This window comes from Passer domesticus, chromosome Z, assembly GCF_036417665.1.
Source record: "Passer domesticus isolate bPasDom1 chromosome Z, bPasDom1.hap1, whole genome shotgun sequence".
In the NCBI taxonomy this organism is placed as follows: Eukaryota; Metazoa; Chordata; class Aves; order Passeriformes; family Passeridae; genus Passer; species Passer domesticus.
Genome location: NC_087512.1, coordinates 79,431,284 through 79,444,032, shown reverse-complemented (window position 1 = coordinate 79,444,032; position 12,749 = coordinate 79,431,284). Strand labels below are relative to the sequence as shown.

At 39.1% G+C, this 12,749-nt stretch overlaps 1 protein-coding gene across 3 annotated transcripts in view; it reads left to right on the top strand.

Moving 5' to 3' along the window:
- FBN2 (fibrillin 2) overlaps positions 1–12,749 on the top strand; it is a 119,102-nt gene that overhangs the window by 20,377 nt on the left and 85,976 nt on the right. For all 3 annotated transcript variants that reach the window (XM_064405078.1, XM_064405079.1, XM_064405080.1), the window contains exons 6-7: positions 2,815–3,012; positions 7,684–7,809. In XM_064405078.1, coding sequence (XP_064261148.1) covers positions 2,815–3,012; positions 7,684–7,809 — 324 coding nt within the window. The remainder of the gene's footprint in view (positions 1–2,814; positions 3,013–7,683; positions 7,810–12,749) is intronic.

Here is a 12,749-nt window from a genome sequence, read left to right as displayed (position 1 = left end):
GGTGAAGTTCACCTCATTTCAGCAAAGCAGTTACCCTTTCTGGAGTAACAAATGATTTATAACTTATGTTCAACATGTGTTCTTTCTGGCAAAATTATTCCATCAGCAGTGCTGGCAAAGGAACAAATGAAGAACCACCTAAGACTAAGACAAGCAAGCCCATATGGAAAAGATGACTGATTCATAAGTGGGAATTTTTAAGGTCTGATCAACCATTATAGTAATATAATCTGACTGGTTGTGTGAAACAAATCCACAGCTTCAAATGAAGCTACAAAGTATCTTCAAAATTGCATCTATTTTTATTGCATTTGCTTCCCACATGTAAAATTTACTGTGTGACTACAGATCTTTGTGTAAACATCTGAACTTTACCATTAACCCGAACATGCTTGCCTTCACTTTGTATTTTAAAATCTTATATTTTCCTCGTAGTGCAGAAGAGCAGCCACTAGTCAGTCTCTTTACCTCTGGGCTTCATCCTGGATAAACTGAACAAGTAAAGATTTTTTTCAATGGGTGCACTTTTTAAGAATAATATGTTAAATTACAGTAATATTTTAAAATTTTATTATTATTACAAAGTGTATATCTGAATAGATATACAGCAGGCTTATGCTGATAAACATTACTTACAGAATCTGAATATTAGATTAATGCATTTTCTGTTCATTAAGGCACCTATGCATAGGTGGTTTCCAGAGCATGTATTCCTGTTTGATAGGATACAGTAAGCAATAGGTGTGTTGGTATCACTCCTGGTATCTGACACATTCATATTCTCTTGAAAAAACGTGCTTTTGTGTCTGGTTATATTCTCTAATCTTTCTATTAAGCACGCTCTCTAAACTGAGCTTTTCATTGCTAGTTTTGACAGAGTTTACACAATCATTTTGTGTCTAGTGGAGCTCAGATACAATTCACAACTCTAGTCTGAGTTTCAAGTTGAATTTCCTCTGATAGAATTCTAAACTTCTTAATGCAGAGTATCTTTGGCCAGGATATTCCTGTGGGTCACCAGCCATTAAGCAGAGGTTAATGGTTTGAATTTTAAATGCATGGTTTTTTTAAGTACATGGTTTGAATTTTACTCCTACTCTGATTCCTTCATGATATCCAAAGATTGATCCTACAAAAAAAATGTATTGGAGAATTGCTGCTGTAAAAATACACTACTGCCAGCAGCACTGCTTATTTCCTGAATAGGAATTGCTAGGTGAGCTGGGATTGCTAAGGAATTCAGACCTGCTGAATGCAATTTTGGGAATTGAAGATGGGTAGTAAGTCATTATTTGATTTCACTACAGAGGGCATTCAACCACGGAGAACTGAACTCTGTGTGGAGCAAGGACAGGATTTTCTTTTTATCATGTATTTATTTTACTACAAGTGCCATTTTTGTGGCTTGATGGTCACAGGGGAAGCTCAGAGTATAACATTGAGGACTGTTTTGTACTGATAATCAAGAAATAGTAAAGTTCACAGGCCTTACTGAGTATGTAAGGTGTTTTAATCTTCTTTCATCGTCAGGCATTTCTGTACTTGTGTACTTGGTTGACTGTATTTAAAGTGAAAAGCCCAGCTGAAATTGACTACCAGTGTGTATTAATAACTGCAAAAGTCTTTCCTAGACTGGTGCCTGAGTGACCCTTACCAAAGAGAGGGAGCAGAACATTTATTTCTGTTTGAACTTTCATTTTAAGAGCCCAGGAAGCTTAGTGTAACACCTCGCTGGGAAGACCAGTTTTTGCTTTCCAAAGATGTCAAAGCTCTTATTTTTTCAGGGTGAAAGTATCAAGTTAAAGAAAACAAGGGTTTTTTTCTTGGTTGTGAGACCAGCTGCACCCCAATGAAAGTGTGTGGAAGACAGTATTGGTGTTGGAGCCTGCTTTTGACAGGAAAAAAAAGAAGATGGAACAGCAGCTTCAGCAGCCATCACCCCACTGTTGTGCCTTCCTTCATATGACTGAGTCTGAGTAAAAACTTTGCATTTTCTTCTTTTTTCCACCCCTCACTCTTTTTAAGAGATTCCATAAGGATGTGAAATCTGGCTTAGAGCAACAAGTTGTTTCTTATTTATTCCTAGAGAATTTCAGTAAATTATTGATCCCAGTTGGTATTGACTCATAACATTAAAAAAATTCTCTTTATACAGGTTTAGTGTTTATGAACTAACTTTTCACAGGAATTCTACCAGAAGTATATTTTCATACAGTTTCTGTGCTATATTCAGTGTACTGCATACAGCTTGGATTGGTTGTGTTGTCTTGTGGCTTTCTTCTGAAAATAAGTGATGGTTTGCCAATCAGTCCTCTGTAAGTAGCACAATTTTGCAACAGGCATTCCAGCTGGAATGATGATTCTGTGACTCTCTCTGGCATGCATCTTGATCATTGTGGATTGAAAAAATGTGTGGCTGCTGTGGGCTGCAGCTCCCTCCTGTAAATCACCATGAAGTAGCTTGGAGGCAAGAAAACCAGTTTCCAGTCGTTGTTTGCTTAATCTCATCTTCTCTTTTATTTGTTTGCTTGTTTGTTTGTAAAATTCTTTTGCTTACTGTGGATTTTACTGAATACGCTGTCAGTGCTCGAGAGCAATTTTGTGTCCAGCTGCCTTCCATTTGGTTGTATCTTTTTGAAAGAAGTAAACTGAGTTACAACCTCATCAAAGTCATTACCTTCAGTAGAAGGAAAATTAAATTGCCATGGAATTTTCTTAATATTGGTATCTACTTGATTAAAAAACCAATTCCTTCTACAGCTACAGGTACAGTGCCTTGTGTAATACAGCGAGCTTTCCTTTTCTTCCCCCCAGATTACAGGACAGGCCCGTGTTTCACCCAGGTGAACAAGCAGATGTGCCAGGGCCAGCTGACTGGGATTGTGTGCACCAAGTCCCTGTGCTGTGCCACCATGGGACGGGCCTGGGGCCACCCCTGTGAGATGTGCCCTGCCCAGCCCCAGCCCTGCCGCCGTGGCTTCATCCCAAATATCCGCACCGGGGCCTGCCAAGGTGAGCTCTGACTGGAATTCTCCCTGTGGCAACTCTTCACTTCTGACAATCACCCTGAAAGCCTTGAAAGATCACTGTTTTCCTTGTGTGTTTCCGGATGAAATCCGGGTGTGCTTTGCTGCCTCCAGATTTTTGCTGCTGGGCCTAGAGGACGAAGCTGAAGTGCCTGGAAGAAGTGATTATTAATCAATACTAAGGAAAAATACTTGATGTTGTTTTTCCTTCTGTGTCAGAGCTAGGCCTCTGCCTGCGTGCAGCAGTTTATGTTTTGCCATTCGTCTTGAAGTGATTAATATGTTTTAGACACTCTTTTCATAACAGTGTCAGGAGCAGACACAGTGCCCCACAGAAGGGGTGCGTGTTGCAATCTCCAAGTCAAGCTCCATTGTATGACTTGGCCACATACAAAGGGTCCTTGAAACTGTTCTGCCAGCCTGGCCCTGGCATAGCTTCTGGGGCTTCATTTGAATTATGTGAGAGATCAGTGGTGCTCTTTAGCACCCCTGCTCACAATAATTGTGTTGTCTTTTTCTGGAAGTATATTCCCTGTGGCAAATAGTTTTAAGTTACCCCTGTCTAAATTCTGCTGGGGAGCATAGAAACAATGTGGTAGTCTACTTTGTGTGATGGGTAAACAAAGGAAGTTTGAACAGCTGTAATTTTTGCTACATTTTTGACATATAATTGCTGAATAGGAAGCTTGGATTGTATTTATGTCAGCTGGGCTTAGCACACAATGTTACACGGGGCATAGATGAGAAATGCTTGGCCTTTCTTTGGGGTAGAAGGGAGGGACAGAATTTCTTTATTTCACGGAATCTTTGCCTTCCAGCAGTTGAGACATTTCCTTTTGAGCTCTGAGTTCTGGTGGCTCCTCCTGACCTGAGCTCTGTGGTGTGAGCAGGTTGGCAGCACCACGTCTGCTCTGTCATGAATTACCAGCCCACTCTGGTGCAGGAAGGGGCCACTTTGTGCCGTTCCAAACTCCACACACTGCAGTGCAGAGTCTGTTGAAATAACATCACAGAACCTCAGAATGGAAGGGACCTCTGGACATCACCCAGTCCAACCCCGTGCCAGGGCAGAGCCACCCAGAGCAGGTGACACAGGAGTGTGTCCATGTGGGGTTGAAATGCCTCCAGACCTCCCTGGGCAGCCTGTTCTGGTGCTCTGCCATCCTCAGTAGGAAGCTCAGAAGAAACCAGATGTTTTTTCTGAGGGTTTTAGAAGCAAACACAGGGATCTGTCCTTCTTTTCAATGCTTTTCTTTCTGTTGAGGGCGTCAGATTTGCAGAGACTTTGATATAAGGAACACAAACCCCTTTGGTATTCAGTAAATCTATCTTTGTCATGTATCAGGGAGACCAGGTTCACTCAGTCCATATTTCAGATATTTGGTACTTTTGAAGTGAGTGCTTACCTCAGTAGGTAGCTGGGTTTGGGAGTTGGTATGAACAACTCAAAATCAATGGAACTTGCAAGCTTTGCTGTTGGAAAATGAGTCATGATTTCAGTATGTGTTGGAGATGCAAATTTGACAAGATGTGACTCCCAAGTAGGAAGTTGCTCCTGCTCTGCAAAGGATTTGCATGATTCAATCTTAATGGGCCTTCAGTACCTTTTGAGGGTTAATTATGTTTTCTGGGTAATGTTCTTTTATGAGTAGATTACTACTACTACATTGTAGTAGTACTGTTAGATTCATTATTACCATGAACAAGTTTAAGAAAATCTAAGCGAAGCAAAACCAAACAAAATTCAAATTGTTTGGTCCTGTTTCTTTTTTTTTTTTTCCCTTGAAGTTTCTATTCAGTCATGTCTTAAAAAGGAATTTAACTGTTCAGACATCCCTCATTCCAAGAATTCAGGCAGGAGGAACTTCAGTGTTATGCTTGAATGAGCTTTATTGCCACTGCTGCATGGCCTTGGGAGAAGCATAATGGCAGAAATCCTGTGCTGGGTGTTCTCTCAGTTCCTCCCTGCATTCCTCAAAAGTCCCATTTCCCACCTACACCCTTTCTCTGCAGACAGCTCATTTTTGGCTCTAAGGAGAGAAAAGTGGTCACAGCTGAGCAGATTTTGGAAAGAGGAAGGTTCGTCTTCCTGCCTCTGCTGCTGACATGGTTATGTGCATATATCCATGACAGGAGATGAAATCCAAGAAAATCTGTTCTGCAGTGGGAAACACAGTGTCTAAATGTTAAAGGCACTGAGGTGAACTGGAGAAGAGAGAGAAGACAGATGAAGGTTCAACCTCATAATGTAATCTGGTGCTTGGTATTAATGTGTCTGAGTTACTGAAAATATTGGCAGTGTTGTCTAGGATCGTGTCCTGCTGTTCTGAAAATAATTACTAAAACAGGGAAAAATAGCATGGTATTATTTCTGTTGTGTGCAGTATTTCTGCTTTCTAGGATGCAGAGGAAGATCCAAGGGTTTTCCATTGTATTCATGACCAGTTCACCTTTTAGTCCCACATGCCAGATAAATTACAAAGAAACTCCCATACATATATTCCAGGTAGAAGTAAAGAGAGGTTTTTTAATTTGGATAATTTTTGTCACTACTATAATAAATAGAAAGCTCTCCACAATTTGTGTCTAACATCTGAGTGGATTTATTTTTCCTGAGCTTTATTGGTTTATCAGAGTTCTTTTGAGAAACAGCTCACAGATCAGAAAGGGAAGGTGCTTGTTTAAAGTTAGCTGTGCAAATCCCACAGGCATTTTGCAGAGAAAACTCTGCAAAAGCACAAAAATCTTTTTTCCCTTACCAAATATTAGACTATGAACACATGGAAACATTCTACTTAATCTGTAACATATTGAACTTTTCTATGTAGAACTGTATCTGCAGAGTTATTAATCAGATTTGCTGTTTATGGTAAAAAGTTTCTTGTGTTAATGTGGTTGAGGTTTAAAAGTGTGAGTAAGTGGATAATTAATAATGCTGGAACTCCTGTGAGATTTAGCCCGACTGTCAAAGATGCTGAAAAAAAAAAGCTTCATTTCAGTTTGATTGTACTTTGAGAAAAAAAAAATTCTTATATCCTAAAACAGCATTTAGGAAGCAATTGATAAAATACACCCTTTTAAAAATACACTTTTGTTCTTCTTGACTTCTCTCAGTCCCAAAACACCAATAATATATTAAAACAAATTTGGGCTATAAGAAAAAGGTAATAAAAAATTAAAAAAGCATCAGTCTTCTAGCATGTATATATTTGAAAGCTAGGATTAAAGGTGAATCTGCTTACTTTCTTACCAATTAAATATGATGTAAGTACACTTAAATATGATGCATTGCCTCACTGGCATTGGCTCTTCAAGGTTCAGCAAAGCTCAGCATCTATTTGCCATCTTAAAAGAGCTGAAAGAAATTAATGGAATTGATAGAGATTAAAATTTAGTTCGCCCCAGGCCTCCAGTGATATTTTCCTGTTTCTGGGAGGTGTTCTTTGCCTGCTGCCATTAATTCACTATTCCTTGACATCTTCAACTTCTAAAATTGTGTCAGACACACAGTGGATTTTTAACAACTGATCTGCTGACACAGGAAACTTAAATTAAGTGTTAATAAGTGACAAAAGGCACAGGCACACTGTGTGTGATAAATGCTTTTTAAGGCCCCAGGGTCAGAAGACAAACACCACATGTTTTACTCAGTGGGGAGCTAAGGGGTGGGCTGTGAACCAGAAAATGCTGGAACCATCTTCCCTCTAGAAGTTGCTAAGCCATGTCAAGGTTCACAGAATAATTAGGGTTGGAAGAATCTCTGGAGAGAATCAGTCCAGCCCCACACTCCTTAAAATTCTTCAAACAGTAAATGTTTGATTTCCAGGTAAACAGGCAGCCACACTGCTTATTTAGGAAAAAAAGACCAAATTAAAAATGAATAAATTCTGTGCCTTTGATGAAGCCCTTAATCCATCTGCAGTCTAACTGTTTCATTTTGGACGTGGTGTATGCTGTCTAAATCAGCACGGGCTCAGGAGCTAAATGCAAATTTCTCAGCAAATGTACTTAAACCCAAGTCCAATGTTATCAAAAAACCCCCAAATCTGCAAAAAGTGCTTGCTTTCTTCCTGAGCTGTGAGAAATTACACTTGCTTAAATAGAGAATCAGGTGACTGGAGGCAAATACCACAGGTTTATCTACAGCATGGGCACCAGGAGGAATAAAAAACTGAGGAAGGGCTATAATCCACAAACAGGGGTGGAATTTCAGTGCCTTGTAAGGGCTTTGATCATCCACCTGAAAAACAGTTCATGTTCTTGCCAGATGTTACCTGGGGGCACCACAGAGCTGGAGCAAATGGGTCCCAGAAGATTCCTGAAACACCTTCATGGTAGAGCTACTAAGGGAGCCAACCAGGAGAAATGCCCTGTTGGAGAGCTTTGTATAAAAATGTACAGAAACAGGAGGTGGTTTATGTGGAACCAAATTAGAGCTGGGAAGAAAAAAAGAAACCCAAACAGGGAAAAAAAAAAAAAACCAAAAAAAAAAACACCCCAAAAAAACCCAACAACAAAAGAAGCCAACAAAATTTGAAGTAGAAAGCCAACAAAATTTCAGAAGCAGAACTTACTTGAAATGCAGCAGGAAGCTACTGAAAGTAACTTATGTATCTTGTGTCACTAATCAGATCTGGGTCTTTTTTTGTGTTTGCAGATGTTGATGAGTGCCAGGCTATCCCTGGAGTCTGCCAAGGAGGAAACTGCATTAATTCAGTAGGTTCATATGAGTGCAAGTGTCCTGTGGGCCACAAACAGAATGAGGCAACTCAAAAATGTGATGGTAAGTGATGCTGTAGGAGAGCATAACTAAAAAAGACTTTTGCAGAGCATTAGAGCACTTTGGTAATGAATTTTATGAAGTGGTTGAATAGTTGTAGTGTCTGAGCTGGACAGGTATAGCATCACTGAACTGTGCTTTTTATTTTTACTTTGCAGCATCCCATCTTTTCTGCTTGGCTGTTCCTATTTTGCATTAGATATTTTTTTCTGTCTGACTTTTGTGGGTAAAGACAGTGCTTATTTTCTTTGAAAATTTAGAACTGTTGATAAAAACTGTGTGAGAGTACCATGTAACTACTGCTGAGTTACTAGGATTTTCTTTGTTTTCTAAAAGATAAATTCTAGTTCAGGTAGATATTTTTGGCCTAGTGACTACAGAGTGAAAGCAAATGTGGCAGTTTTGATGAGTCTGGGTAAGTGAAAAATACAAAGGAAATGCCCTTCTCTTTTAGATGAAAAATTAAGCAGACCATCTTTAATAAGTGTAGTTTAATAAACATAGACCTAGTAATTATGTTTAATAAACATAGGCATAGTTAATGTTTTGATGGAATTGAGGTAAAATATACATATAAGGTAAAAACAACGTGAAAGAAAATTGCTGAATTTTTGTGAGCTTGCTGAAGACTTCACTGATTTCAGTGACTTTCTCATGCCTTTGACAGAAATCAGAACTCTCAGACTTAATCTTAACCAGTGGGTGCTTTCACATTTAAGTTGTGCTGATAGGAGGACTTTGTTATTAAAGGCTTTGACTTGTTACTTTCTGGCAATTTAATTATGGTACCAAATTACATTATGCTCAGTGTTCAGCTACAAACAAATACATTATTTGTTGCCAATTTTGGACATCCCCTCAGAGTTTTTTTCAGTTGCCTACAGTGCAACATTCACAGAAAAATTAAGTAATATAGTCAGTTCAAAAATTTTCAGTGAAAGTGTTGCTTCTGGTGTTGTTGCAAGTAATACCTAAGTAAATTTTTTTTTTAAATCCAAAGGTATTTTTGCTGGTCCTACCCTCCACATTCTTCTGTTTTTCTGTGGTTTGATTTTTTTTTTTTGTGTTGACTGGTTTTAATTTTTACTCAGCACCTGAAAGGGGAGGGAGCAGGCAGGTATGTATATGCTCGTGGTTGAAAAGGAACAACAAAAGTCAGAAGGTCCCTGAAAACTTTAAAAATTGTATTAAAAATTGCACATTTGCTGTGGAAATTGGAATGTTTGTCCCTGACCTTGTGGCATCAGCAGATGGGGGTTGGATTTGAAATAAAGGGTTGGGTGAAAGAGAAGAGAAGAGAAGGAAAAGGGAGGGAGGAAGTAAGGAAGGAAGAAAAAAAAAAAAGAGAAAAAGAAGGAAAAAGGAAAAGAAAAAGAGGAGAGACAGAGGGGAAAAAGTTCCTTGCATTGGCTTTCTGCACAAATTAGTACAAGAGGTCCTTTATTGGTCTAGTCCTTAATTTTTACTCACAGACTCTTAACCTGTTTGTGGCTGTTTCTCAGAGGCAGCTCTTGTCTATCTATCCATGCCTATAATCCATTTTTTTTGTTAGAAGTGCACTTGTTTTTTGATTCTCTTGACTGTGATTCTTTTGATACCAGAAGGATGTATTCAGAGACATGTTTCCTTTCTTCTGAAAAGTACTTAGAGCATTCTTTGCATTCTCTTTTAGCAATCTGAAGCTTTAATTGTTGAAAATGTTACTCTCCTTGGTAGTATCCACAGGAAAAAGTGAACGTATCTTTAACATAGATCATCTTAAAAAGCTGTGGTGCTTATGGGACTGTGCATCATCATCTGCTGTCTGATTTTGCTGTTAATTCATGGTTTACTAATCAACAGGTCTTCATTTCCTGTTGTTGGCAGCCTGCTGCAGAGCAGGTCATATGTTCTGGCCTTTTTGTCTTTTAAGCCCTGCCACTTGTGTCCGTGGCAAAAGTTAAATACAAATCAGTCCCTGGTCACAGCTTCCCTAGTCAGGTAATTCCCCACAGGGAATTAGGCAAATAACAGCCCTCTCCTCACAGTTTGTACCATTTTTTTGGGGAAGAAAGACATTGTGAATCTTGACAGCCAAGGAGGTAATGCCAAAATTACAGCAGGATAATTCCGTGCTTACATTACTTTAATAATGGAGCAGGGAGTGAAAGATAATGGTTCTATTCTGGCTTCTTTACTTGTATGCTTAATTAAGTGTTTGCAATCTCTCAGGGTTAAATTTATAGGAAAATACTGTAGCCAGTCCTTCAAGCAATTGCACTTTCAATTAGCAGGGCTAACTTCGAATGAAGTAACATAATTTCTGTATATATATTTATCTCTGCATATTTGCATGTGGGTTGGGCCATTCTGAAGGATGCAAGGAACTGGTGTCCTGTGAGTTAACAGAACCTGTGTACAGAGAAATCATTTAGTAGAAACTGCATTATTTTAATGAGGTTTTTTTTGTCACAAACATTGTGTAGAAATTATGTGGTATGGAGTATTCTGCTCACTCCTTTCCCTCTCTGAGGTATGGAAAAGCAGATCAAATGTTATTTACTGGCTGCAGAGGACAAAATGCAAGCTGGAGTCAGTAATAGCCAAGGCTCCAGTGTTTGGAGGCTGGAATCTTGCCATAATTATTCTGACCTTCTTTACTATAACAGCAATTCTCTTCCTTAAGAAGGAGAGGTTTGGAATCCCTTGTATACCCTCTGCCCCTGAGCATCCAGAGGTGTTTTGTGGGTTAGGGGTTTTTTTTCTCCTGTTGCTCTTCCTGGAAACAACAGCACATGCTAGAATAATTAAGAATGTCCATGTTCTGCTTTTTTGTACCCATAAGAGATGAAAAAATTAGGGAAAGACCATTACATGGATTGTACCAAATTCTGGATACCCAGTCAACCAATGTGGTATCTTAGCTAAACAAAATAAAACCCCAGACCCTTCACTTTTTCTTTTTTTTTTTATTTTTTTACCTAAAAGTTTTGGTCTACAACACACTGAGTTTTTACTGACTTTTTAGGAATGAAATGCTATTCATTTTCAGGATGTTGTCTCCCAGAGTTAATGGAACTTAGATCTTTTCCGAAAAGATGTTACTGTGTACTGTTGATATCAAAAGGTTAAGACTATGTGAAACAGATTAAGGCCTTAACAAAAAAAAAAAAAACCCAAACAAAACAAAAAAAAAAACCCCAAAAAAATCCCCAAAAGTAAACAAAAAAAGAAAAAAAAAAACAAAAAAACAAACAAACCAAAAAAACAAACAAACAAAAAAAAAACACCAAAAAACCCAAACCAAAACAAAACAAAAAAAAAACACAAAAAAAACAAAAAAAAACCCCAAAAAAAAACACAAAGAAAAAATGTGGCACCAAAATGGAAAGAATCCCTTAAAATAAATAGTTCTACTTCAGTTATTCCTGCTTCATTGTATAATTTTATGAGATTTTATGCTGTTCAGACTTGGTCCTACCAATTATTACTACTTTCTGATACTGTTTCTAGACTAAGACTACTTCCAGGGATCCCTTTCCTGGAGTTTGGCAGTTGAGGGCCCCATTTCTGGTACTTGTAACTCAGTTATTTATAAAACCCTGCTTTCCCTGGCAGTAAAAGTCACAAATTCTGAACTGCAGGTAACCAGGCTGGGCCTTTTAGGCAGAAGCTCCCTGGGTAATAAATCTGCAACATTTGTGTCATGCATTTAAATTGTTTCTCACATTGAGACTGGTTGTCCCATCTGTGTGCAGCACTGGAACCATTCGTGCCTCCAGTCTTCCTCTCTGTTAATATAGCATTTCCTGTTGCTTATACTTGGAGTATTTTCCCTGAGACCATTAATTTATGTATTTTGGAGGGGGGAAGGGAAGAAAATTAGTAAAATTTTCAGTCAGCCTCACTAAAAATAGCCCTTCCTGAGATGAAGTCTCAGAATTTCCAGTCAGAGGTAATAGTGATATTTTGAAATAACTGCATGTGCAAGAACCTGGGAAGGGGAGACAGAGATTTGGCTCAAAAACCAGTGAAACAAAAAACCAATTACTCATTACTGCTCCAGTAAGTTAAATAATTAGTTGTTTTTTCTGTCCACATGCAGAAGACTGTGGAGTCTTCCTGCCACTCTGATCACTGCCTAGGTTTCAGGAAGGTGCTTTTTTACCTTCCCACCTTCCTGTCATTCTTGGACAGCAGCCCTGGACAATGTTAAACTCCCTTGGATGTAGGGATGTAGCCAGTTGGGAAGGATGGTCTGCATCCTGAAGATTTGCAGAGGTGGAGAAAAACTTCCTTCATCTGCCTCTACCTTGCCAGCTACAAATGGGCTTTGCCCTGCTGGACCACTGGTTTGGAATTTGGCAGCCCCTGGTTAGACAGAGCAACTCATTTATCAGTGTGGTGACGTCTCACTTTATACATATTTACACACAAAATTGCCTTGGTGTTCTAGTGGGACCTCTGCTTTCAGTCAGCAGAAATACCTGAATGCATCCAAAGGGTCTTTTGCATTTGAAGGGCTTGGCCAAAATTCTTTCTTGCAGTTGGAATGTGGAGGGGCCAGAAAGCAGTCAGGTCTCACGAGCAATGTTTGTGTGGTCACAGGAAGCCCAGAGATGTCCTGGCTGGCTGCTGTGCCATCCTTCAGCCTGAAAGCAGGATGTGTATTCTGGCATTCCATTGTAGCTGTCCTGTGCTTCTCAGAGGTGGCACTGAGTCATTCAGGAGGAGGAAATCTCAGCCTGCTCTCGTGTAATCTGTGCCTTGAAGTGTTAAAACACCCAGTGCGTGTACAAAGAAAACCTTCAACAGGTGGTTTCTTACTGAAAACAAAACTGTTTTCAGTAAGAAAGCACCAGCAATATTTTATTCAGGGTTTAATAACAACTTAATTTCTTCAAGCTCTTTCCCTCTTTTTAATGCAGTATGAGTGCTCTGCTAATTATCCCATGTCCTTTCCT